Source organism: Corvus brachyrhynchos, unplaced genomic scaffold, assembly GCF_000691975.1.
Source record: "Corvus brachyrhynchos isolate BGI_N302 unplaced genomic scaffold, ASM69197v1 scaffold279, whole genome shotgun sequence".
Classification (NCBI taxonomy): Eukaryota; Metazoa; Chordata; class Aves; order Passeriformes; family Corvidae; genus Corvus; species Corvus brachyrhynchos.
The window spans coordinates 1,840,829-1,867,830 of NW_008246060.1; the positions used below are offsets into that span (position 1 = coordinate 1,840,829).

Genomic DNA, 27,002 nt, shown 5'->3' on the forward strand with positions numbered 1-27,002 from the left:
AGCGAGCGTGGCTGTGGGGGTGGTGCCGCGGGTGGAACAGGGCCCATGAGCTCCAGGAGGGCCGTGGCCAGGCCCAGCCTGGCCTGAGCAGGGCCTGGGCTGGGCCCACTGGCCCCCACACGGGGTCCACAGGCACCTGTCCCAGCACCGGAAACGAGAGAGAGAGAGCTGTGGGGGTTTGTCTATTCTTAAGTGTGGATCACAGAGGCGGTCACAACTTGAAGTGGCTTAGAGAATTGTCCATATTCAAACTGGCCGCTGATAGGTTCGGTCAGGTCATGGGGGGAAGCTGTAAGAACCCCTTTGCAAGAACATCCCTTCCAGGACTATGCTTTGCTAACCCATGACAAGCTGCTTGGTCACCTACTCCTGGAACAAGGAGGAAACTCACGGATTGAGATAAAATGCTTAATAATTTAAACAAAATATAATAATAATAGTAGTAGTAATATTGATGCTGAAAGAGAGGGAGAGAGAGGACTGAAACCGGGAGAAAGAAGTGGTGCCCAACACAATTCCCCAGCACATGCTGACCAATGCCCAGCCTGTCCCTGAACAGCGATTGGCCCCTTCCAGGTAAGTCGCCCTCAGTGTCCATACTGGGCTTGACACTCCATGGAATTGGAATGGAATAGCTTTCAGCCAGTTTGGGTCACCTGTCCTGGCCATGCTCCCCCCTAGCTTTTTGTGACTGCTCATTGGCAGAGCGTGGGACACTGAAAAAGGTCCTTCACTTGTGCTACCAACTTCCTTCCCATACTTAATCCAGCACCGCACAGGGCCAGCCACTGAGGGGAACATGAACTCCATGCCAGGCAAAGCCAGGCCAGCTGTGGAGGCAGCAGTTTAGAGGTGCAATCTCGTCCTCTCCTGACTGACTTTGGTAAATAACCTGGCAGCAACCAGAGCTGTTCCAGGTGAGCTGTGGGAACACAAGATGATGGCACTGGCACAGAAGCTCTGCTGCTCTGAGCAGGTGCTTGGTCTCAGCACCAGCTAAGGAAGAGCACTGACTTGTCTGGCTGCAGAATGATTTGTTTTCCACCCTCTGCAGAGTTACTGATTCCATGCTTTTGCTGTACCTTCCTTCTCTGCCCCCCCCCCAGCTGTTTTGGCCTCTGCAAATCTGCAGTTTCAAGGTGATTTTTGGTTTTGCCTTTGTAAGAGTTATTTATCACCATGAAATGCAGTGTTAGAGCTGGAAGGTGTGCTTTATTTCTGTTGGATTTTTAAATCAGCAGATGGCCCAACCTCTCCCCAGACCAGCCCAGAAGGACCAAGGTAACTCAGCAGCCTGGCTAAGGGAGCTGCAGTGGCACCTGAGCACACCTGCAGCCTCCTCAGCAGGCTGGCTGGGTTGGGTTTGGGCTCTACAAGACCAATAGAGGAATGCAGGAAATGGCTGTGTGCAAGTGTCATATCTGAAGCATTTCTTTCCTGTGTGGCTGCCTTTCAGGTCCAGGGCAGCACAGCAGTCAACTATTTCCACACCCTCATGTGCTCTTTCTCTTCCCTTCACTCTTTATTTTCATATTCAGTGCTTGCTTTTCTATTGTCTAGGAAGCAACACCAGTCAGTTAGTGGTTGTCATTAGTCTCCTTGAATTCCAGATAACAAGACAAACAATTTCTACTTTGCATCTATACAGTTGTGATTAGATTTGTGGAAAAATACGTAAAATGTCTGGACTCCCCATTCCTGATCTTGACATGTATTTTTCCAGCACTGGACCAACAGCTCCTTTCAAGATTTTATCTGTTACAGATTAAAATTCAACCCTGTCACTTACACACTGCAGGAAACTATGTGATAGCAAAGCCAAAGATGAGTAAGGGTCATAAATTCTTGCTGGTTTTAGGACAGGGAATCCACTCTCACTGAAACATTTCTTTTAGGAAAGAAAGATTTCAGCTGTATTATTACAGTGACTCCAGACTAGAAACATGAACAAATCAGCATGAGGACAAAGTGTGAACCGCTGGTGGTGGTAACTCGTGTGTCCCCACAGAGCTGCTGGGAAATGTGACATCATTCAGGTTATTGTAACCTTTTTCTGAATTCACTCCAACCCCCTCCGCTTGCCCTGGCTCAGAGCTGCACACGACTGACACCTGGGAGCCACCTGACCCCTGGGATTTGTTCTGTGCATCTGAAGGGCAGTCCTTACTTACAGGTGTAGCTTGGATTTTAGATGCGATTTTACATTACATGCACTAAAACCAAATGAGCAGATGCAATTGAAAAACCCAAACACAAATCAAACCAAAAGATGATCCAAAGCAGCCCTTTTAGTTGTGGTGAACACAACTGCAATTAGTGCTAGATCGGTGTCAAACTTAGTAAAAAAGACAATCTTGCTTTATTGCTCCTATTACAGATATTCTTAGTATGATCCTCTCATTCCTTGGGTGGCTAGAGATCTTCTAAATTCTGTAACCTTTTTTGGCTGTGCCAAGTATCCTTTAACTTAGAAAGCTCTTTTCCCATTGTGGTGGTTTTTTTTTTAATCTCAAAGGTATTTTCAAATTAATTTTCTTAGGTGTTGTTTTGCTAGGGTTCCTATGCCATGCACTCCTGGGGTCTTAAAATAAAATAAACTTTACATTCCTCTGAGCTAGCAAATAATTGTTCTCTGAATTTGGGCCAAACTGGATAAGCCCTTCAGGAACTTGGTGCCCAGACTAAACCATGAATGCCAGTAGTGCCTTCCTGAGCAGCATTCAGACTTTATAGTGGGGTATTTCACATGTTGCCTTTTACTAACATCCAAATTATGTAGAATTTCTACTATGTAGAAAAAAGGATTTGTATGATTTGCTTCAATTTTCAAGTAACTGATCTTCCAAGATAGTCCTTCCATTCTTCCTGCACATACTTTCCTGGACACTTTTTCTCTCCTTGCTATCAAGCTTAGCCTGTGCTTTCAGTATTTGTCACCACTTCTGACACTGCCATTTAATCAGGTCCCATCATGTCAGTGCCCAGGTTCCCAGGACTCAGCTGTTCCTGTGCTTGTGCAGTGACCAGGACAAGGTAATGTGAGTGCATTCATTCAAGAAGAGAAGCCAAGGCACTGCTCTCCTTCCTCTTCCCTGTAGCTCAGACCAGAGCAGGGACCCTACAGAACACACCACTGTGTAATGAAGAATCACTGCTGTAGCTCTTTGACCTCTTCCTGTTTGTAAAACATTTTCAGATGAGCAATTCTGATTTACACTCCATCTAATTTCAGAGAACCGAAAATGGGTACTCTGCAATTGCATCATTCATGGTGTCTTTTTGTTAGGAAAAAAGAAAAGAAAACCACACCAGAACTGCATTTGCAGTCTTGTGTAACTTGTCAGCCACAACAGAACCTCTCTGATACAACTGTTCTTTGATTTCAGATTTTTATAGCTCCCTGTTCCTGTGTCTGAAGGCAAGGGATACAGTGTGGTACAATTAGCAGAACTCAGCTGTATTTCAGTCCACAGTCACAGCACTTTTAGAATGGCTCTGAGTTAACAATGGTGAAAGTAACCACAGTTACAGCATCAACGTCAACCTATGCACATGAATCACAAGAGCATTGTAAAGTCATTATCAGGAGACATTTCCTTTTGTCAGAAGACTTTTGCTATTTAGTGACCTGGAAGCCCTAAGATAACGAAGGCAGTGAGTACATCATCCCAGTCTAATGAAATGTGCTGAAGATTGAGGTCTGTATTAAGAGCCTCCTCAGAGTTGCAGTTGTTTGGCACCCATTAGGATCCCAGGCAGGCAGGCCGGCCCTGTTTGTCAGAGCTAATTAAGGTGGTAAGGGAAGCACAGTGTAAATAATCCCTTTCGGTGATGGGAACCCCACTGGTGGAGCACTGAAGCTGCCTTCTGTCTGTGCACAGCACACATTTGTAGTAGGTGGTGGGTGATTATCCCCAATATTGATCCCCTTGAAGCCAGACTTGGATTCTAGAGAAATGCTACTGACTTTGTTAGCAAAGGGGTGAATTGAGAGCAAACCAAACCCAGAACTGTCTGCAGTCAGGATCTCCTGTGCATCCACACCCCTTGTGCCACTGCTCTGCCAATGGCTTTTTCACTTGTATGGTGAATGCTGGTTTCAATCACTGCATCATTTTAATTTATCAAATTGTTTGGAGGTTCTGGTGGATATTCTGTTAGGTAAAAGACCACTGCATCTTTGGGATGCAGGTCTGTTCTGCTGCTGCTCTGACAGAAAGCCCTTGTTAGCAACAGCCCCTACCTGCAGGATGTGTGGGGAAAAACCTCTCAGAGCTTGCTGGGCTCTACAGTTAGGAGGGTGCAGCACTAGACTGGTAACCATCACTTGCCTGTGGGATGATGAAACTCGGCATTTATTAGTTGTCCTTCTGTTGCAGCCTGGTGTTTGGTTTCACTGGTGAGCAGGTGCTGCTTGTACCAGCTGCTCCTGAGCAATAGGGAGAAGATTCCTTCTGCAGTGTCCTCCCTACAGTACGTTTGTTCCCAACATCTGTTGATGGTTGGTCTGATACGCTACAAGGCATGAGGTTTAATTTTTTGCAGGGCTTGTTCCTACTCAGAGAGGTGTAGGCTGTGAGTAAACACGGCTGTGTGTGCTGAGCAAGGCCCTGGCTGGGCCAGATCCTCTGCTGAAGTGTTGTGGCCAGACCTCAGGCTTGTTTGGGCTGTTTCCTGTCTGCTGACAGGGGTTAATAGTGAATATTGACACAACTGGAGAGATAATGGTGTGACTTTCATGGTGCTCCCAGCCTCCAGCAGCCACACCAGAATGTACTTAACCAAATGTATTTTTGATACACTTGACATGTGAAATAATCCTTGATATTTTTCCATTCATTTGTCCAGTAACTTCTTTAACCTGTGTAAGTTTTTAATATAACCATTCTGTAATAAAGATTTTTGTCAACTTCACAACCCCATGTTAAAAACCGTTTCCTTTGTTTTGCACTCCTGGGAGTAATTTTTAATGACCCCTTGGGTTTGTAACAGAGGAAAAAATACCAGGATTCATTAAAATCTTTTTCTGTCTGGGCTTGGCATGGCCAGTGCAGGGCAAAGATGCCCTGTATCTCCTTGGATAGTGAAGTGGTGGATATGCCGCAGACTTGTACAGTTGCATAATTACATTTCAGGAGAACATTCTTATTCAGTGCCCTGCATGTGCTTTTTTGAATGCTTCTGGCATTGAAACTCTTTCCAGAGAACTTCAAGGCCTTGTTCTTGAGTGCAGTTTCCTGGCCTTTGATGTGTATCATCTGTAGCATTCCAAAAATGGTAGACATTTATTCTGTAAAGCTGTGTAAGGGAGACAGCACCTGTGACTAGCCTGACACTATTCTTATATAAAAGAGTACTATATAATGATCATTCTTGTTGCTGAACTTTGGTAATTGGTATTGTCACAGCTTGAAGTGGGTGAGGCACTCTACTGGCACCCTATACACCTTTCCCTTGAGTTTTTCTGGCCAGAAGGATAAAATCAAAGTGTAATTCAGGAAAGAAAAACAAGGGAGGAGGAAGAATCTCATTCCAGGAATACACACCATCTTGGTATAATTAGTTCTGATGCTTTAAGGGATTACATTGTAGTTGACTGGAAGTATAATTTTTTTATTAATTATATGAAACAGTGTTTCTTCCTTCCTAAGCACTGCTTTAAGGACTGCCCAAATCAGTATTTATATAATCGTATCTCAGTGACTGTTTAGAAAGCTGGAATACTCAAAGATATTTTAGGGCAGTTTTCCATAATGTGCTAGTATTTTGAAAACACCGTGCATAGAACATGTCAAGGTTGTCTTCTGGTTTTGTTGTAAACTGTGCCCAAATACAGGAAACAATAATGGGTGTAAGAGAACATGAGGTAAGGACTGATGTTAAGTCATATTATTAATTTAAAATTGTACACGCTGACCTTCCTTATTTGCTACGGTACGACCCCGGGCGAGCACTTTGTCCCAGTACCGAGCAAACTGCTGCCCCGAGCGGCACAGTTGGAGTCCGATGGTGGCACGGGGGAAGCCAGTGAAGCACCTGCTCGTGTTCGCCTGGCTCCCCGATGGCTGGGCACGCAAAGGGGTAGGATAAAGCGGAGGGACTCCGCGTGGGGGAGGAGCATTTATTGCAGGGTAAAAACGCACGAGGAAACACCAGCCACGCACGGACAAACAGGCGCAGAAAATACACAGTAACCAATGATACATCAGCCAGGGGGTCTTACTGGGGCAGGGAGAAGGGGTTACAGCCAATGGGGGAAGTGGTAGGAGGGGAGGAGTAACACAGACCAATTAGCTGCTGAAGAACATAGAACTCTTTGGAAATACAACCGAATACGAGAAATATGGGAAAGGGAGAGCTGCAGCTACAGGTAAGACATGGAGCACAGCCTCTTGGCTGCTCTGTTAAGGCTTTTTGGCCCTGGGGTTGGTCATGGTTCACCGCAACACTTATTTACGGTTACCTTTTGCTAAGTCTAAAGCCTGAACTTGCTTAACAAACATCATTGCACAGCCATGGAGAATCGTCACATCAGCCCTTTGAGCACATCCTGTTTCTTTAGCAAAGCCAGGGGCTGAAATATTTTTGGAATTGAGCAGAGTTGGTGCTTTTTCTGACTCCTGGCAGGTTTTGGATTTAAATCCCTTGACCACAATTCATATGAGCAGAAGTTTCAGTAAGACCACAGGTGATTGTTGAGAGTGTGCAGTTGGTGGGGATGTATCTTTGCTTTTTCAATATGCGAAGCTGAGCAGTTTCCTGTTGAAAGGAACGAGCTGTATTTATATCATGTAAGTACCACACAGGCCAAAGCCATGGCTCTGAAAACCTGCAGGGATCTCATGCTTATTTATCACTCTTACTCTGTCCAGCTGTGGGAGCACAACAGGGGCTCACCATTCCCCTTATGATCCCTTTCTTCTGCCAGATCAATGAAAATCAGCCTTTGGTATCTGGCCTGGTACCACAGAGCACCACTGTGCTCCAAGTACTCCACATATTTTGGGAGTTCACAAAAATTAGGTTAGAAAGACCCTATTTTTATTTTTAAAATGCGTTGTTAAAAATACTGCAATCGGTGAGTTTTCTGTAAGACATTCTTATTTTGCTGTTCCCACTGCTAGAGAAGATCTGCAGATTGAGTTGAATACATGCTGGATGGAACACAGAAACCCCCACAGATCAGATGACAACAAGATAAAGCATGATACAGAAATGTTAACATGTTTCTGCATGTATGTTTACACTGCCTACAAAATCTGTGTTTATATTGCCCTCATCACTGTTAGTGGAGGTATTTTCTTAAATAGAGATTATCTTAGGAGTTGAAGTAGTTACTCCATACCTTGAAGGGGGTGTATTTAGAAATACTGCTAAGGCAAGCACAGCAATGTTAACTACAAGAGTGCACATGGGGAATTTGAGGCTTAATCTGAGCTTCCAACTGTTGCATTGAAAAGCTTCCCAAGAGGAATGAACTTTGCAGCCTGATACAGCTGCAGTGAAAAGCAAGGCTCCAGTAGTGTGCAATTGGAATACTCCTCAGTGAAGTTTTAATGTGATTCCTGAGACATCATTTTGAACCAGCAGTTACTGAAATGCTTTATTTATTGTTCTTTTCAGTGCCCAGACCAGTCATGTAAGCAGGATTTACTGGCTTACCTAGAACAGATCAAGCTGTACTCCCATCAGCTCAAGATCTGCAGCCAGGTTAAAGCGGAAATCCAGAATCTTGGTGGAGAGCTCATCATGTCTGCAGTAAGTAGAAAAATGGCATCAATTACTCTGTTAGTCAGACTACATTTTACATTTGAGTTGGGCTTTCCTGTGCTTGTAGCATGTTCCAGTGTCACGCCAAATCCTGTTTTCTAACACCCACTTAACAGCGAGAACCTACGACAGTGAAGGCAAGACTTACAGCTTTAAAGGAAGAGCAATCACCCTTTTCTTTTTTTAAACCCTCCAACCGCATTATGCGTTATCACTCTTACTCTGAAGGAGTTTGGCTTTAAGAACTATAACCCACTTGAAAATGCTGGTGCACTGACTTACACATGTGGAATATGCTCATGTGTGTGTCTGAACACAATAAAGACACTCCAGGGGTGGAGTTCCAGGTCAGAAAGAAATGCTGCAGGGCATTCTGCATGTCTACAGAAAAAAATAAAATGAAGAGCAAGGTGACCTGATTCCTGAGTGAATTTCTTGATTTTGCTTTAAGAGTTATTCGTGCCATTACAGCCAAGTATCATTAGTGGTGGAAAAGACATTGCTCATGATTTTATGGAATGTTTATGCACTTGGCATCAGCACAGCCATCCATAAAATGCCTTCACATTCCCATGTTCTGTGATGTGTTACTACCCCTGGAGCACATGGGATTATGATTTCAAGTATAAATCTGCTACATGGCACCAAAACCAGGTAAGACACCAGGCACATTGCTACCCTTTACGTACTTGGCACTATATTTAAGAGAACTTCACATTCACATAGTCTGGAATTCTCTCTGTATCTCTCTCTAGCTGTAGCTTTCTCTCCCCCCAGCTCTACCTCTGTCTCTGTCTGTACCTATCACTGGCTATCTGTATTCATCTATGGCTATCTCTGTATATACCTATCTATGTCTGTCTATATGTATCTATACCTGTCTGTATCTGTACCTGTCCATCTCTACATCTATCTACCTAATCTGTCTCTGCCTCTCTATATTAATCTATACATGTGTCTACCTAGCTCTGTCTCTATCTTTATCCATTCACACCTATCTCACGTTACCCATCTCTGTCCATCCCTATCTATTCCTGTCTGTATACCTGGTCTGTCTCTGTGGGTCTGTATCTATCTGTACCTATCTACAGCTGTCTGTATTTGTCTTATCCTATCTTTGCCTATCTATACCTGTCTACGCTTATGTCCTATGTCCCTATCAAACCATACCTATTTATACCTATCTATACTTGTATCTGTCCATACTTACCTATACCTGTCTATATCTTTTCTCTATCCATCTAAACCTGGTCCATACCTGTGAACACCTATCTGTACCTGTCTATACCTGTCACTATTCAGCTCTACGTGTCTAAACCTATCTCTGTCTATATATATCTATCTACACCTCTATAATATAGACACATCTACCTATATATCTATACTTATCACTATTTATCTATACACGTCTGTACCTATCTATACCTATCTCTATACTTGTCTCTGTCTCTATCCATCTCCACTTACTCCACCTGTCAATCTCCCTCTCCGTACTTGTCAATATCTGACAAAATCTAACAGAATCTGTTGGAATCTGTCAAAATCTAACAGCATCTGACAGAATCTAACAATCTATCTGTACCTGTCACTATCTCTGTGTATCTGTCCATACCTCTATCTGTCAAAAATGTCTTTTATCTGTCAATATCTATCTCTACCTGTCAGATTCTGTCAGCACCTCTGTCCATCTGTCAATATGTCAGTCTCTCTCTCTCCTTGTCCATGTTTGGCTCTACCTCTCTGCACCTGTCAATAGCTGTTTTTAGCTGTCTCTATTCATCTCTGCCCCTCTCTAGAGCTGTGTGTCTACCTGTGTCTACCTCTCTGTACCTGTCTCTATATCACCTCTCTATCCATTGATACCTGCACATATCTATCTCTGCCTCTGTCTAGGCCTACCTATCCCTATTTATCTCTCAATAAAACTATTACTACATTTTATGTGGTTTATAAACTAATCAGAAATGAAGCCTTTTTTCCTGAGGTGGGATTTGAAACCCTCATTGCTATAGGATACTTGTGCTTGGCTATTCAAATGATTATTTAGAGACCACATCTGAACCTCTGGAACCTACTGTTAAGTAATTTTAATTGACTCTATAGTTTCTGAGGCCAATACTTGTTTTCACTAGGGCTGCACATTAACAAAGCTTTCTCTTCCTTCCTTATTTCTTTTCACAAGCAGTTCTGTGACCAGTGTGGGTTACAACAAAGCCACATGTTGGAACCAAGTTTGGTTCTTGCTCTTTCTGCCTTCTGCTGTAGAATACTCACATTGTTTTCTTTACCTTTTTGTTTGTGGATTAGATTTTCTATTCTCTCCAGTCCTCATCTTTTCTGAATGAGAATCAGAAAAGGAGACAGCAAGATGATTAAGAAAAAAAAAAAAGAGGCCCTGAGCTTGCAGATAGTAAAGGTTTTACTGTGCATTAAGTAAAAAACTCACGAGTCTCCAAATACCTGAAACTGAATCTATCCTCTGGTTGGTGAAGACCTGCTACAGGGAAAAAAAAACCCTATCAGAAACAACATTAGGAAATAATCCTACTTACAAGGTTACTGCATTGTTTGCTCCCTCCTGCAGCCATGTACCTGTGTGCCAGGAATGACCTCCCTGGTCCTTGGGCATCCCTCCTCTGTCTGGCCTTGGCTCCTCACAGTCTCTCCTTCTCTTCCACCTCCTTCAGGAGCTGGGACAGGATTAGGGTTAGAAAAGCTGAGGGGGGAAGCTCCTCTCCTGTAAGAAACAACACATTTCCACATTCAGATGAGTCAGTACCAACTTCTACAGTGACAAATCCACTTCGAGAAACAAATAGAGAATGACTGAGTACAAGCTGGTGGAATCCACACATAAAAAGCACAGTGCTGAGATGGGTCATACATTCACCCCACACCTCCCTTCTCCAACCATTAGAGGTGTGCACAAGGATCTTGGATTTAAATCACCCTCAAGCAAAATTCCTTCTCTCAAGAGTAGCAGTTCATTAAAAAAACCCCTAAACCCCCTTCTATTGAAGCTTAAAGACCAATTCAGAGGAAGGAAGAGAGGGATGAAGAGCAGAGGTTGTAGTGTCACATCTTTGCAGCTCTGCAAAAGAAAGAACCATCTTCTTGAAACAGAGCTAAGTCACAATCCCTGCCTTACCAGTTCAGGATGATGCTGTGGTGGAGCAAGTAAAGGAGCCCTGAACTGGTGTTACAGGTTAACCCTGGATAGCACCATGAAGCAGTGCCATGGCACAAGGGCAGCTCTGTCTCTGTCAGCAGCAAGTGTGTTCTCACCTACATGATGACCTGCACTGGAGGAGGAGGTGCTGCTGGCTGCCACCATAGCTCAGTGTGGCACTTGCTCTGTGACAACAAAGAGCATTATGCATGTGAAAAACTATGCTGAAATTCATAAACACAGCTCCGTCTTCTTCAGCTGCTTTTGATCTGCATGCCCTGTGCCCTTGTCTGCCCTGCAGCAGTGCTGGGCCCCCCTGCCCTGGAGGGTTTCTTACCTACAGTTCATAGCAGGCTGTACCATTAGTGTGGGTCCATAAGCCACTTTCTCTGGGGCAGCTGGGATGCTTAGGGGACTTCCCAGCTGATAGTTCTCCTCATTTAGTGGCTTTTGGACTTGAGGCCACACACTCTTGCAGTCTGCCTTTCTCACTGTCTGTCCCCAAGCTCCAGTACTTTCCTTCTAGTCAGGCCCTGTTAAGGAGGTTAGAAGATGTACAGAAAAAGAGAGGAAGAGATGTGGATCATCAGCTTCTCATTCTCCATTCACTGCAGTTTTGTTGTTTTCATTAATTAAAAATTCCTTGCTCACTATTTAGTCTTTCATAGTCCCATACAAAACTTACATTTGTAAATAGTGCTGCTTACATTGCCACAGTCTAAGCTGCTCAACTCCAAATGGTGAGGATTCACTAAGTCTTCATTAGGAGTGATTAAACAGGAAACGGACATTTCCCTCTATTAATTAGAATAAACTGGTGCCTCTTCAGGCACAATATAATGGGGTAACAGTTGCAGTATGCAGATTGACAGTAAATGCATTCATTTATGCAGATAAGCTGATAGTTCACTTACAAACACTGCACAGTGATAGGCTTGCACCTTACCTTGCCAGTTTGGTATTTTTCCTAGAATGGCTTTAAGAGAATTGTATCCCAGGGCAGAAAATGAACATATCTTACATATTAATGTTGTGCTCCCTGACTTTGCGAAGTAATTCTGTTTTGTACTATTTATAGTCGTTATCTTCTTCTGTTTCATTTTTTATTGTACTTGGCAAGAGAGACAAAGCTTCTTGACCTTAAAAAGGAATGGTCTGGAAGAGCAAACTCTCAAGAGTTCCAGTATCCCAGAATTTGCTGACTGGCACAGAAACCTCCTCTCAGGTTGGCCAGCCTTGCCTGTGCACTGAGGGCTGTTCCACTCTGCTGTTCCTGCAGATGTCTCATTTATCTTCAGCTCTTCCTCCTGCTATCTCAAGAGCCGGACTTTAACTTAAACACCAATATCAGGCCACTTTTGTGCCAAATGGAGGTGGCTTTAATGTGTCTAACTTCATGCTCTAAGGCTGGACTGAAGTATGTTTCCCTTCCTGAGTTCCCAGGCCTGTTAAATCACAAGTTTCCAGCACGACATTGCAATGAACATGTTGCAGCTTTGAAGGCTGAACCACAGGTGAAAACACAGAGGCAAAGCTATAAGCCAGCAGGTAGAAAAATACAAGAGAGGGTCTCTGCCACCAGCCCTTTGGCTGACACAGTCCCAGTCCCTGGCTATCCATACTCCAGGTAAAGGCTGCCTTGGCCAATGTGCACCACTGTGGCAGCTGGCCAACAGCCCCACGCCTTCGCTGCGCTGGGAGGGGTTCATCTGCTGCCAGGGAGGAGCTGGCACTGTGCTCAGCTCCTGTTAGGGTCTGGGTGTGCTTTCCCCCTGGAAGAGAAGTTGAGATGGGCAGAACAGCTTTACTGTAGCCCCAGCAGGAGTGGAAGGAAGGAACAAAGGGCTAAAAGCAGCAAGCTGGGAATCACACTGGGATAGGGGCTGCTCTAACAGCCCACTTGAGTCACTCCAGGTCCCTAGTAGTTCATTCCTCTGCCTTCAGTGCTGCTGCCATGCTCTCACTGCTGCGCAGACTTTGTAGAAAAGCATCCCTTTTTCCTTGCTTCAGGCTGCTCTGACAAAGATGTGCTCCCGAGCACCAGGGCACAGCTCCTGCTCCATGTCCAGCCAGTTTGCTTCTCCTGGCTGGCATTTGCCTTGGCACTCCTTGAGAATTCATACTTCAGGCTGTTTGAATGGATGTGGGAGGTTAATGTAGGGCGTCACACCATGTATGAAATTAGGTATTTCAGTACTTGACTCTGAAAATACTGAATCGCTCAATTTCTAAAAGCTGACATTAACCCCCAAGAGCTGATACAATAAAGTTTTCTTCTACTGGAGTTGACAGAAATGTTTCACTCTGTTATCTACTAACACTATACCATTTTTGCTTTTGCCTAGTGTACACTGGCAGGTGTGTGTATATAGAAATCCTGGCCTTTGGAAGCACAGCAAGGGATGGATTTTCCTGTCAGTCACTTACAGACAGCTCAGTTACTATTGCTTTCCAAACTGCATCTACTGAGAAAAACTAATTTAAAGCAGTAAGAAGTGTTTCTGGTAACGCACACTACATGACAGTTAACTTTTCCTAGTAATGATTAATCTGCTAATTAGCAAAATCAGGATGTGCCTTAGCCCCAGTGCATGTAAAAAGACTATTGCAACAAACACTCAATTTCTTCCTCAACAGCAAGGAAAGGATTTATATTAAGCTACTGTTCCCTTTTTCTTAAGGGCCTGTTTTTAAAAAAATAGATTCCTTTTTTTAAAATCCTCCCTGGAAGTGAAAGCAGCAGTAATGGGGAGGGGCTGAGCTATCCTCCTGGCTAAGCATCTGCTCCATTATGGTGTTGCACAGGAACAATTCACAGCCCTTAATGTAAGTTGTTTATCATTTAACTTGGACACAGGCCTGAGCTAATCATAGAACTCAGTTTCAGTTCTTTGAATCCTACTTAGCCTGAAGTAGACTCTGGTAATGGTTAGTTTTTAGTCCATTAGATTCAATTTCCCCACCTGAAAAATGGGTAAAAACCCAGAACAAACTGCAGACACGCCTGAGGTGTTCAATGCAATCACTAGATGGACAGGCAGACATAGATAACAGCCACGTTTTTAGGAAAACTCAGTTCCTTGAAAAGAAATCCAAGCAGTGAAGCTGATTTCCTGAGGCCACTTCCATGAATGGGGATGAAATCTCTCCAATATCCCAGAGGGAGAGCATGGCAAAGAAGAGGTGAGCAGAACACTGAGGGAACAGTTCCAGAGAAAAGAATCACCATGGCAGGCCTCTCTTTGGCTTATTTCCTATCTAAGCTGTACTGGCTTGAATCTGTGGCAAGTTCTGAGTGTCACCTGGCAGTTGCATGAGCAAACACAGCAGGTGATCAAGTGCTTCCAGTTCTAACTTTGCTGGGCTTTCTTGGACACCCATCTTCTGGTGTCACTGTTAGACCAAGATCTCCGTTTCCATTAAAACGAAATTAACACTACACTCTGAGTGGGGAAAAAAGTGTGGATCAGAACACAAGGCAAGTAAGTGGTGTTAAAACCCTGGCCAAGGCCCAGCAAAAACTCCAGTGTCTTCAACAGTCGAGGTTTCACTCTTAATAATTCACCTGTTCGAATTGTTCTGCTACTTTTAATCTTAAGGGATTCAATGACTATTTCATATAGAAACCTTAGTGAAAGAACCATAAAATAATTCAAAACAGCAAATAGCTAAACCTAGTAAAAAAGTAGGGCTAAAATCAAAAGCACGATGTAGTGAGGAATCCTTATCTTAAATGCAGCACTACTCAGACACACAGTGCTCTCCACAAAATGTAGAACTTGTGTTACTTTCAGATGTAGCTGTCAAAGAATTAAAAATTCAGTCTTGGTCTCTCAGTATAGTGTAGCAAAGGAAATCTGCTTCTAGGAATGTATTTAATGCACCATGCGTTTCAATTAAAATAAATTTTTAATAACTGAGCTTGTTTCCAAAAGAATTTTAAGTTCAGACTTCAAACACTGATAAAAAACTCTGATGTTCAGTTCTCAGCTTCCACCTGTATGAAAAACCTAGAACTGGCTGAACTGTAAATACAACTTGGGAGATTGTAAACAGCCAACTGCTACATCTGTTCTCCGATAGAAAGACCTTACAGTTCTCTGTAAAAACCCCAAGAATCCTCCCAGCAGAGCAGTCTGGGTGTCCCAGGCAGGGCTCCAGGCACTGCCACGTTACACAGAACCCTTTGGGAGGGTTGTTCTGCAGGCCCTCACAGCTTTACTCCAGAAGGCACGTCTGTCACTTCCTTATGGCTAAGGGACAGCACCTGCACGTCCACACAAGCAACAGGAGCGGGAGCCTGGCTTCTCTATGTGCTCTGCAATAAGGAGAGTTTGTACTTAACTGCTACAGGAGTTACAGCTCCTGCTGACATGTGACAACACAAGCATTTCTTAGTGCACCGAACAGAAAATACTTAGCAGAAGGGTTTCTTCAGATTCTAAGTCATGAGTCTCTTAGTTATTCTGAATATTAAAAATAACTGCCCATATCAGTTATTATATTGTTCAACATTTCATAGCAATGGATCGCCACTACTGCCAAGACATGAAATTACTTCGCAAAAATGAGAAAAATACAATGCATGTAAACAAACTGAAAAGTTTCAAAATTCATTTCTTGTCTAACCTCCTTTCAGCTTTGTTACTCAGTGGAGGGTTTGCTTTCTTGCTCTCAGGACTCATCACAGAGGAGGAATAAAAGTGCTGGAGATCGGAGAGTGGATTTCAGCATGAGTGCTGCCAGCCTGATTTGGGGTGGGGTTTTTTCTTAAAAAATACTGGCATCTACTCTGTATCTTGTGTGTTTCACACCCCAGTGTGAAATTACAGTGGTCAGAATAATTCTGAATTCCCTTTGCAATGGAAACCAAGTAAATGCTCACAAGACAGGTGAGGAAAGAAACGGCAAGGGATGTTTTTCCTAAAGCCTTTAATGAATTACTGTCTTAACTCACACAGACCTGTAAAATCTGGAGGCTGGAACCTCGCGTCTCCATAGAAAATGCTGAAAGAGCCAAAGTGGAGTTAGGCAAAAATAAAACAGCTTTTAGTTTGGAGTTGGTTGGTTTGTTTGTTTTGCTAGTGAATCTTTATGTACCGCTTGCTGTGCACTGGAGAGTTTGCAGCTACATCGCTCTAAGTGAAATGAACTTAAACGCTCAATGAATATTGTATCAGTCTTTCATTTATGCCAAGTTTCATTCCTTCAGTTTTCCTGGATATGAGACCTTGAAGAGCCTGCTGAATATCTGAGATAAAAGCATCCAAGTGAATACAATTCTCGAGTACATCAGTTTTACAGAACAACAGATTTGCACCAAACTCTACAGTGTTACTGGCACTGAGGTAGAAAAACAGCTGCTCTCTAAAGCCAAAAAAAAGAGATTGAATGTATGGCCTGATTGTTACCATCTGTAGTACACACCTAAGAACATCTAAAAGCTTCTCCAAAATTCTGAACACAGTTAATACCCCCACTCCAGCACCCCTTCTTTAGAAGACAAACGTGAGAAATGCATCAGAAAGCTGAGGGGACATATGCACACTAAGACACTGCCAGTACTGTAGACAGAAAGCCAGAAGGGCAGCATTAACTGAGTGTGCCTGTACCTCACTGCCTGTGCAGAGCTGCCGAGTAAAATTCCTGGGATCAGTGCCTGTCCCGACTCAGCCCAGCCCCACCCTGATGCCCAGCCCCAGGTAATGCAGCAAAGCCCCAGGTCAAACACCACTGGTGGGCTCTGCCTCTCAGCAGGGGACACACACAGCTGTTTTCTTACAGCTTGGGGCCCGGTACCTGTATGGTGGCTCAGGGCATCTTTCGTAGAGCTTTAACGGTACAGCAGACGTTCAGTTCCGCTGGCAGGGCAAGGGACAGGGGAATTCTGCCACTTTGAACAGCTCTACAGTTGGGTTTGAAGTCAGGCTTTGGATCTTTAGCATTTAAAATGCTGCAGTTGACAGTTCCCCACCCCCGAGCCTGTGTCAGACTACGAGGCTGACACGGCTGCATACTGCTTTCCCGTTAGAACCTCATCAGAACTAGGCACCCCTGCAGTGGTTTTGCTGCTTAAAGCAGATACCTGTGATTAGAGTTTGAAAAAGAATAAAAACATTGTTTTCTTGATCCCAGTGGTGGGGTGAAGGAGCCCTGGACTGTTCCACAGGTGTTTTGTGGAAGGAGCCCCAGGGGGCAGACAGAGGAGGTAACAGTTCAGTCTCCACAGGAGAGGAAAGGCCAGCTAAGTTCTAGTGCTCACCTCAGCGTTCTCCATGTTCCACAGTACACACTGAAGTCACAATAAAAAAAACATCTAGAGTTTTGTGCCAGCCTTTATCCTGCCTGGATACTACCAGTTTCTTCTAGAAGCCTTTTCCCTGCCACACAAACAAATTTTTTTGCTGCCCAGCCTGCTATCCCTCCTCATGTGCCTCTATTGCCCAGCAGCTTCAAAAAGGACGAACAATTACACACTCTAGAGTCACTGGGAAACTTCAGGGGAAAAAACCTGCCCCTGAAGCCCATTCACCAGCTACCACAGAACCAAAACCATCTTTTCCTTTGTCCCAGCAGCTTCACAGTGGTGTTACTACTATGCCAGTGTTGGAAAAGGGATTGCATGTGTATTACCCATTATGGTGAGGAAAAAAAGAAAAGGTTATTCAAAGCTTTCAAGAAGCTGTCAGGATTATGGTGGTGTCAGCTGTTCTAGAAACAACAGGTAACTGAAATTTCGTGTGTGTGTACATGCACAGGTGTGCCTGTGTATAAGCAGCCTCAGGTCAGCATGAAGGCAGGAGTTCCTATGAAGCTGTATCTCCTCCTGCCACAGTGAACACCGTGTGACAGCATCCAGCAGTGAGGTGTGGCCAGGGCCCCCCCCCTCCATCTGCCCCTGAGCTAAGGCTGCACTGCCAGGCAGCCTCCCTGGGGAAAGGGGCGCGCTGCACACAGATCGGGGTGTGGGACAGGGGCTCTGAGCAAAACCTTCCCCACAGCCTACAGCTTGGGGAAATGGCTGGTTTAAAATGTGTTAGACGGGTTAAAGAATTGTTTGAAATTAGGCTTGATGATCAGTACGTGCTTTGATGTTCACATCAAGGCGTGTGACAGAGGCTGTGCTGCAGGGCCAGGACTGCTGAGGGGCTGGGCAGCCCCACTCCCTAATTCAGTTTGTATCACAGTCCCCAAACACATCCACCTACCCCCTTAATGGCAACAGTGCCCTGCAAGCACCATGTGGCTGCCAGAGACTGGCAGCCCTTTCTAGAAAGTTCACATGCTGCAGCAGGGAATGAACTTTAGAGGCCATCTGGTAAATTTTACACCTTTTCTTGGGGAATTGAGATAATTTCAGTTTGCCATCACACATACGCATTCTACCAGACCTCTATTTTTTTTTTTTTTTTTTTTTTTTCATTTTCAGAGAGCAGCAGTGTGTGTTTTATTAACTGGAAGATTTTTCTGCCAGTTCAGAGGCATTTCCAAATTGCAACTAAATCCAGCCTCTTGGCTGTATTTTTTATTTCTGCCTTACCTGCATTTGTGTTACACAATCAGAATGAAGACAGACAGTAATAACACACTCTCTCCCCTGATCGTTTGACCTGGCAAAGGGAGGAGTGTTTGCACCTTTCTTAATAACCCAGTTTGTAAATCTGTAGCTTGCCCAAGGCTCTGGGGTTGGGCTGGATGGCAAAGCACAGGATCACTCTGTCACTAAACGCATGGCCCTTCAGAGAACTGGCCTCAGTGCTTTTACACAAGACAACTGTTTCAACAAAGGGGATGTTTACAAGGTAAAGTGTGAAGGCTCTCCAGTTTTGTAGAGCAATCCTACTGTTTCTACATCCCAGCCCGAGTGAGCTTCCTCAGTACTCCTGTTTCCTGTCAGCAGGTGGAAGGCGCCCCTGCTGTGGCACTGGTATGGCTGTGTTGAATGCTGGGGAAAGTGGCCATAGGTGATGGGCTTTGTTGTTTTGCATTCTGCCCTTGGGTGGCACTCCCCAAGCAGCTGGAGAGGCCACACAGCCACTGGGATTTCTGTGGGTTATCCTACTTTTGATATCCCATACAAATCTTGGCTGCTGAGAACAGGCTCAGCAGCTCTGCCAGAGCCAGACACTTCAGATTATCCCAGCACTGCTCAGGAGCACATATAGGAGCCTGGAATATGACAGGAGCAGCTGGAGACCTTACCTAGAAACAAAGGAAGCAAGGGGTCACATTTTCACAGCTCTTCGTCAAGTTGGTTTCATTACCCATCAGTAATAATTGCAATAGGACCCTGCAGACAAGCATCATGAATTCCTGTTAAAGAAAAAACCAATCAGCATTATCTTCAAAAGCATTTATATATTCCTCCAGCTGAATTTCTGTACATCACTTTTAAGTCTGAGCCGCAGAGCATGAGTACAGTGATCAAACACATCAAGAGAAAATGAGGAAATTATGGTTTAGTCTCTGGTAATCTTACTTTTTCTCTCTTGTTTATTCCTGTGCCTACTGTGATTAAAAGCACACTGACTTCTAAGCTGATGTTTCTGTTTCCTCTTACAGTTGGACAGCGTCACTTCACTAATTCAGGCCGCCAAAAATTTAATGAATTCTGTGGTGCAGACAGTGAAGATGTCCTACATTGCATCCACAAAGATTATCAAGATTCAGAGTCCTACTGGCCCACGACATCCAGTTGTGATGTGGAGAATGAAGGCTCCAGAGAAGAAGCCCCTGATTAAAAGAGAGAAGCCAGAAGAAATGTATGCTGCTGTCAGAAAAGGTTCTGCAAAGAAGAGAATCCATCCTGTGCAAGTCATGAGTGAATTCAGAGGCAGAGAAATAGTCTAATATTTTGCCACTAAGTCTTCCTATCTTGAATTTCTGATGATTTTTCACCTTTCCCCGACTTATTTAATATGTTAATGTTTTGCTTGTCTCTAAATCTGTAAGATAACACTTGCTTAAATTATTTGAAAATGCTGTTGGATTAATTAGAAGCACACAGTTGGAAGCAATACTGATTGTCTTGCAGGGACAAACTCTGGTGTCTCTGGCACAGCAGGGCCTGTGCTGCAGTTGGGAAGGTGCAGCAATGTGCTGAGTGCCCAAAGCCATCCTGCATTCACCAGGCTTTAGGAGCTCCCTCAGCAGGGATGAGAGTGGCCCGCACTGCACTGGATCTGTTTTGTGACACACAGATTTTCAAACTCGTGCTGCTGGGCCAGGTCCCTGATGGGCATCATCACCCCGTGACCAGGTCACAGCTGGGCTGCTCAGGTGAGCCCAGAGTCTGGGCCCTAAACCTGAGCCCACACTGGAGCATCCAAAGACCTGTCCTTGGCCAAGGCCATGCCTTGGAAATAGAAGTCTAAAAACATTTGATGAAACACACCAAGTGGTGGAACAACATGGATGTAATAATGTAGTAAAAAAAGCCCTGACTGCAAGCCAGCAGGGATGACAACTCTTTCAAAGGTCTTTGGAAACATGAACAGCAATCTGTGTTCTGCTCCCTGCTCTCTCCTGTGAGCCCCAGTAAATCTGCTGACTGTTACATTTGGCAGTTCAGATAAGTCAGACATGAACAAGAAAAATCTTTTCTAATTGCTGCACAAAAGAACCACGTTGAAATAAATCACTGTTCTGAGACCGGTGTGTGAAATACACGTATCTTGAATCTTAGGAATGGGGAGACTTTTCCAAAGCAACTGTAGGGAATTAAGTTATTTCTGACACACAAGTCCTCAGTGCAGGACTGTGCTGGTGAGTGCTGAATGGCTGCACTCGAAGTGAGTAATGAAGGTAAATCCTGCTAGTCCAGACCTCTGCAATGTACTTAAGAAAAACAAATTTTTCCTAAATCCTTTTGAATCTGAAATCCCCTTGGACTATTTTCTTTAGAAGGATCTAACTTGCCTTTTTACCATGTTGTGAGTTTTCCCAGACTACATTTGTTACTCAAGATGTCTTTGCTTGGCCATTCAGTAGATCCTTTGGTATGGCCACCTGCATTTGCTAAGGTGAAAGGGCCCCCTCAAAAGCCAGAACTTCCTGTGTGTCACTGCCATTATGGGATGGCTCCACATCCCAGGCTGCTGCTGTGTGTCATTTATTACCGTGTTTGCACAGCAGTGCCTGACCTGGCCCAGTGTGGGCACCAAGAATAACCGTAAGCTGTGCCTTTCCTCTTGGGGCTGCTCTGTTTGGAAGCTCAAAATGCTGGGACAGGAAAATTTCTATGCTGTTGGTTATGAAACCCCATGAAACTGTAGTGCTCCTGAATTAAAAATTCTACAGATCACTCTTCCTTCCACCTTCCCTAACTTTGCAATCAGTTAAATGGAACAAAAGGAGAAGTTTGGAAGAAAAATGACCTCTTTCCAACTCCAGTTCCCTCCAGCATGTTTGCCTTAAGATCTTAGTAACGCCTCTTGGTCTTTGCTGCTGCTCCTAAGGCTCCAGAGGCAGCAGGTGAGCTGACATAGCCTTGTGACCTGCTCTGGGGGGTATGGTTGTCCTGAAACCCTCATGTCTCCAGGTTACACCTTGGATGCAGGTCACCTCGACGTCAAGCATCTGTAACTAATGCCTTGGTATCACATTATTAATAAAAAAGCGTGTACACCCCTGAGAAGCTGCCTTGAGTGTTGTGGGATTTTTTCAGTGTGTCTCAAGTCCACAAGGTCTGCCAGATGTGCTCAAAGGAGCACCAGCCTTCCTTCCAGCACACTGCATGTGCTCCATTAGCTGCTCTAAGGGAGGGGTTTGGCAGCATTAGGATCACTAAAGCACAGTTTACTGCTTCATTTAATGCTCCTGACTGCAGAGCCAGTCTCTGCTCTCACCCTGGCCATGCTCAGTAGCCAGTTTGATCTCAGTATGGGAATTTCACAAAAATCAACCCTCTAAATGAACAAGGAAGTCAAAACCCACTGCTGGTTGTTGAGAAGAGCCAAAAGAATGATAATTAAATCTAGACTAAATTTATCTTGGGTCAAATTCAATCCCAAGTGAAAAAGTTTATTCCTGGCTAAGGAGGCAGAGGCGTAAGGAGTCCTGGAGCTGCAAAAAGCCCATCTCGTTACCCCTCAGCCAGTTTGGGAAGCACCACTTCCCTGCTATGGCTGAGAATTCTGAAGGAGGATGAACTGCTCAGTAAGTTTTATTTCAAAGCAGCTCCTCAGTTCATCCTGCAATCGCCTCATTCCCTGCTAGCCCAGCTTTCAGCGAGTAACTTCTCCCCCAGTTTCTGTCTGTCCCTCACCAGCACATCCCCTCACACTGTGCCCTCGCTGCTCTCATCCTGGCAGAGCTGCAGCTTTCTCACCTCAGCAGCTCACATTATTTCAGTGGCCTGCCTTGGCCTCTCCCCATTACCACACTACGGAGCGAAGTGTGATGGATGATTGAAGGCAAGTTTGTATTAAAAAATTTCACTAGAGCACTAAAAGATAAGACTCCAATTGCTGAAGCACATTAGCATAAGAGGACAGATCTGCATCATTTCCATGAATCCCAATGCTGCTGATTTTGTTTTTTTTAATAAACAGCTGATGTACTTTTTCTCCCAACATAAGCTGGTACCACTAGGGAAGCTCTATAGCTGCCTCTCTGCTGAAGAACACAACTAAGCAGCCTAACATCAGGCCTGGCATAGTGTTTTAAAAGGGCTTTAAGAGGCCTGCAGCTCTTTTTGAAAGGCTTGTGTTCATTTTCTGTGAGTCTACAACTGAAGCATTTGAGAAAAGTGTATTTATACAGCAAGTTCTTTCATGAGCTTTTAGAAGTTTTCTTTTTGACAAAAAATAATAACTTTTAAGTCTTTATCAGCAGTAGATAATAAAATTCTATGTAAAACCTATTTTTGCTTCCAGATATTACTTATCCCTTGTGTGTTGCTCCTGGTTGAACTCTGGGGACTTGCCTGTACATTTGGCCCAGAAAACAAGGAGATAAATAAACCCCTATTGCCTCAGGTCAGATTTAAAACCCAAACAGAACAAATACCCTGTGCTGGAAGAGGCAGAGAGGGACGGGTGTGTATGGGAGTGCTGGACAGGATGCTCACAGGGGTGGCACTTTTGGCAGAGGACATGGGAGCTGTGGAAACTCCAGAGCCAGAAGGGCTCAGCAAACAGCACTGGGCTCTCACCGTGGTACCTGAGCCCAGCGCTGGGGATGCAGCGAGGGATGGTGCCCGTTCCTGCCTCACCACCCTGCCTCCCAACAGCCTGGAAGAGCATCACTCACCTCCCCCTCCCCACAGCTCTCAGGCACCCGAGGCCCCAGGGACCTTCCCCAGCCCTCTGCTGGGCTCCCACCTCCCTCCCTTCTCCACAGAATCCTCTGCATCCCACGGAGCCACGCCTGGAACACTGAGGGAGCTCTGCTTGGTTACACACAACTGGCAATAAACCCCCTAAGGCCCCTGGGGGGGCTGGGAAGAGAGAGCCAACAGAACAAAAGCACTCACCTGATACTGTTTGATAGCAGCAATTTAAGAGCATATGAGCAGAGTAATTAAATAATAATTAAAGATCAAGCAGACGATGCTATACACTTTTGTCTTCCCTGTGAAATCATCAGAACTGGCTTCACTCTCTCTCTCCCCCCAAGGAGCTCAATGGGCTTGGTTTTTGCAAAACTACTTCTTAAAGGGGAGAAAATAGACCAGCAGTGTTAATTAAAAAGCCATGGATTTTGTGTAGTGCACTGGAAGTGGTGTTGCTACACTGAAAAACACCAGCTTTCAAATAATAAACCACAAGTCACTGGAAACTTTCTCAGCATAAAGAAAAACAAAATACATCCAATGCAGAAATGGCAAACCATGAAAATACTTCAAAGCCCCTGATGTGTCTCATCAACAGGAGGAATGTGCTGCTATGGTCCAAGGAACTAGAAGCTGAGAGACTAATTTTTGGCTCCTGCCTACAAGCAGTAGTTTAGATGAAAGCTTACACTGCAAGAGGTAGATCTAACAGGTTTATGTTTAAGGAGCTTTTTACAGGATAGGAAATATTCATGTTCTGGGAGAGTGGCAACTGTTGGGCAAGATGGTCTTCAAGGTCCATTCCTACCCCTCAACATTCTATGATTCTATATGGATTATACAGGTGCCACAGATTTCATACAGAAATAGTGAACACAGAGAGACAGACCACAAACACACACTGAAAACCATCTGCCCTTAGTGCTTGGCTGATCTTTGCCCTTGGCTGATAGAAAAATAACTCTCTCTTATTTACCTATTTATATAATTACAAAATTTATTATGTATTTTATATCTATTACAACACACATTATTAATGACTATTATAACATAGTCATAAAATACGAGTAACATAAATTAATGTAACTATTTTTAATATAATTAAATATACAGATATAGTTAAATGTATTTATATAATTACATAATATTTAGTTACTGGTAAATTGTTAGAATTCATAGCAAGTACACAGAAGTACATGAATGTGTCACCTTACAAAGGTGCAGCATTTCACATACTCAGCCTCAATTTTCTGCTTTTGAATTAATCTGACAGGGGAAAAATGGCTGCATCTTACAGCAAGAGTAGAGCAACTGCATCTAGTCAGTCAGAAATCAAACTGGAACTTGAGCCCCCAGCAACTAAAAATAAAGCACAGAATAATTATGTCTGCAAAGCTTTCAAGAGTTTGAATAGGATATTAATACTTTCTATACAAAGAAACGGAAATGAAACAACTTTTTGGCTCAGGATGAGCTCTATTATCACTGAAATAATTTTTGTCTAGCTACAAGCATTACACCAGCCAATATAACTTCAAGACAAGTAGTTGTTATGTTAACAAGAGTGACTAAGATGCTTCACTTCCCCCAGCATCCTATCCTTCAACTGCTCTTCCCTATTTTCTCCCCTGGAAGAACCTCTTGTTCTCAGGGCTCTGGAATGAATATAGCACATACAAATGTATTAACATTTCAGTTACTGTATCCATCGCAGAGATTACATCCGAAGCAGTTACTGTGAATTAAACCCATAGTCTTGGCTAAAAATAAACAGAGTGTAGACAACCCTGTCACTGGAATAAAATTCAAGACTCAAATCTGCCAAACCATTCAGTGTTCACTCCTCTTGTCCCAGGCCTTCTCTATTCTATTTGGCTTTTTTAGCTTGTATGTAAGACACTGCCCACACTGGATATTCCCAGATATAGATCTCAATAAAATGGGTTCAGTCTGTGATCAAAACGGAAGTTTGGTTTTTTGGGAACCCAGTCACAAGCCAAACTCTGTTATAATTCCCTGGAGCTAGGTGTGTAACAGAGGCAAAGCTTTAAGGTGACAGTCTCCTCCTCCCCCCATTCCAGTACCTCTAACAATACCAGCTGCTGTGCCACCTGGGCACAGCTCCACCTTCCCAGTGCCCTGCTCACAACTGTCTCCTTGGGCTTTCCTCGCTGTCCCCACTCCCTCCTTGGCACCTTCACCCCGAATGTGGAGCCTGTGGGCTGGCAGAACACCACCTGTGAGTGCCAGTGGCCATCCCAGTTCTCCTCTGCGCCGCTGCTGGGAATGAATTCTGATGAGAGAACGTGTTACCCCTTTCTGAGCTCAGGAGGAAAAGGGAGGTAAGAGAAAAAGTGACATTTACAGAACATGGGAAACTTCTGTTTTGTAATTCCATTCTTAAGGCAGCACTTCCCAAGGGGGCAGAAATAGGTGCTGCTTTCCTCCAGAAATGCCTCTGGGGGAGGTTCTTTGTATGCAGTTCCTCCTACATGTGCCCACCTTGTACTCAGCACTTGGAGGCTACCAATTCATTATCAGCACACAGTAAGGATTTTGAAAGTAGCCACCAAACACCTTCCTAAGTAAGCTCACTTGTCATTTTCACTGGACTGATCTCTAAAGACGGGATTCAAGGGACATTTTGCCTGTCACTGAGGAAAAAGGTAGTGCTAGGACTGACACATCCCTAAGCACTGGATAACAAACACCCTCATGGGCCAACCTGCTGGAAGCAGATGAGCTGGGACAGCACTCGGATCACTTTGCAATGCTTTTAATACTGCATTACTTATACACATCCAACATTTACCTGAATTCCATCCCTGCTTCTGGAGTGAAAGGTTTTTCTTTGTTCTGTGAAATCAATATAATCCCAACCCTGCTCATGCCCTTCTGCTTGTCTAACCTGAGAGAAGCAGAGAGATAAATTCCCCATATTTCTTCAACACATCTCTTTTCCCCTTGCAGACAGATTTTCCCTTGTATTTAGATCTCCATAAATGAATAAAAGATCCGCTGACCAGCTTCAGCCTAATTGTCATCGTTCCCACTCTGCCTCCCTGGCAGTAAGACTCCAATCTTTTTTACTGAAGTGCCAAGCTGTTTTGGCAAGCTGTGTTAATTGCCCACCGTAATGCCTAAATATTCTGATACCTAAAGGGAGGATAAAACAGGGATTAGTAGCAAAACACTACAAGAATTAAAGCAGCACATACAGAAGAGCTTACAAAGCACTCAAAACCTTAGACTGCAAACAGCAGGCTCCACCTACAAAGTCAACAAACGTAAATGCAGTAGCCAAAGGCTTCTCCCTCTGATCTATAATTTGGCAACAGCAATAGTATTTCCTTGTTTAGAAAAAGGTTATTTTTTTAAAATTCCCATCCTTAAACTTTTGTGCTCTGAGAACAGATGGCAAACCATGTGTCCTGAAAGAAAACAAGACAGAGATTAGAAAACAAGATTTCTCCTTTAAAAACAGGAATCATTCACCAGACTCTGGAAGCCACAGCACTGCAATCTCTTGGTAAAGGGGCCTCAAGGTAACCAGCTATCTCCCAAGAACTAGAGTAACAAAGGGAAGAATAAGAAGTATTTTGAAGACCTCAGCCACCTCTCTGGCACTGCTTACTACTTCTGTACTGCTGTCTCAGAGTTTTGGAGACACTGCTTTCAATACTCTGATCTCTGAAGTTTAGCTCTCCCCAGAAGCACAGCAACCATCAGGTTTGTACTTTTATTTTAATTCTGGATCTCTGAGGGAGCCATTTTATTTCTCTCTTAGCC

At 44.1% G+C, this 27,002-nt stretch overlaps 1 protein-coding gene and 1 long non-coding RNA gene across 8 annotated transcripts in view; one reads left to right on the forward strand and one right to left on the reverse strand.

Annotated features, from left to right (window-relative positions):
- The window catches only part of CTNNA3 (catenin alpha 3), a 431,590-nt gene extending 410,018 nt beyond the window's left edge, over positions 1-21,572 (forward strand). For all 4 annotated transcript variants that reach the window (XM_017746366.1, XM_008642756.2, XM_017746365.1 and 1 more), the window contains 2 exons: positions 7,624-7,758; positions 19,502-21,572. In XM_017746366.1, coding sequence (XP_017601855.1) covers positions 7,624-7,758; positions 19,502-19,789 — 423 coding nt within the window. In that variant the 3' untranslated portion in view covers positions 19,790-21,572. The remainder of the gene's footprint in view (positions 1-7,623; positions 7,759-19,501) is intronic.
- The window catches only part of LOC108449644, a 159,887-nt gene continuing 138,457 nt past the window's right edge, over positions 5,573-27,002 (reverse strand). For 3 of the 4 annotated variants that reach the window (XR_001865900.1, XR_001865898.1, XR_001865901.1), the window contains 4 exons: positions 19,142-19,252; positions 10,363-10,507; positions 7,663-7,753; positions 5,573-6,759 (listed from right to left, as the gene is read on the reverse strand). This is a non-coding gene — a long non-coding RNA (uncharacterized LOC108449644). Of the gene's footprint in view, positions 6,760-7,662; positions 7,754-10,230; positions 10,268-10,362; positions 10,508-19,141; positions 19,253-27,002 lie in introns of all 4 variants that reach the window. The other variant, XR_001865899.1, reaches the window with a different exon arrangement.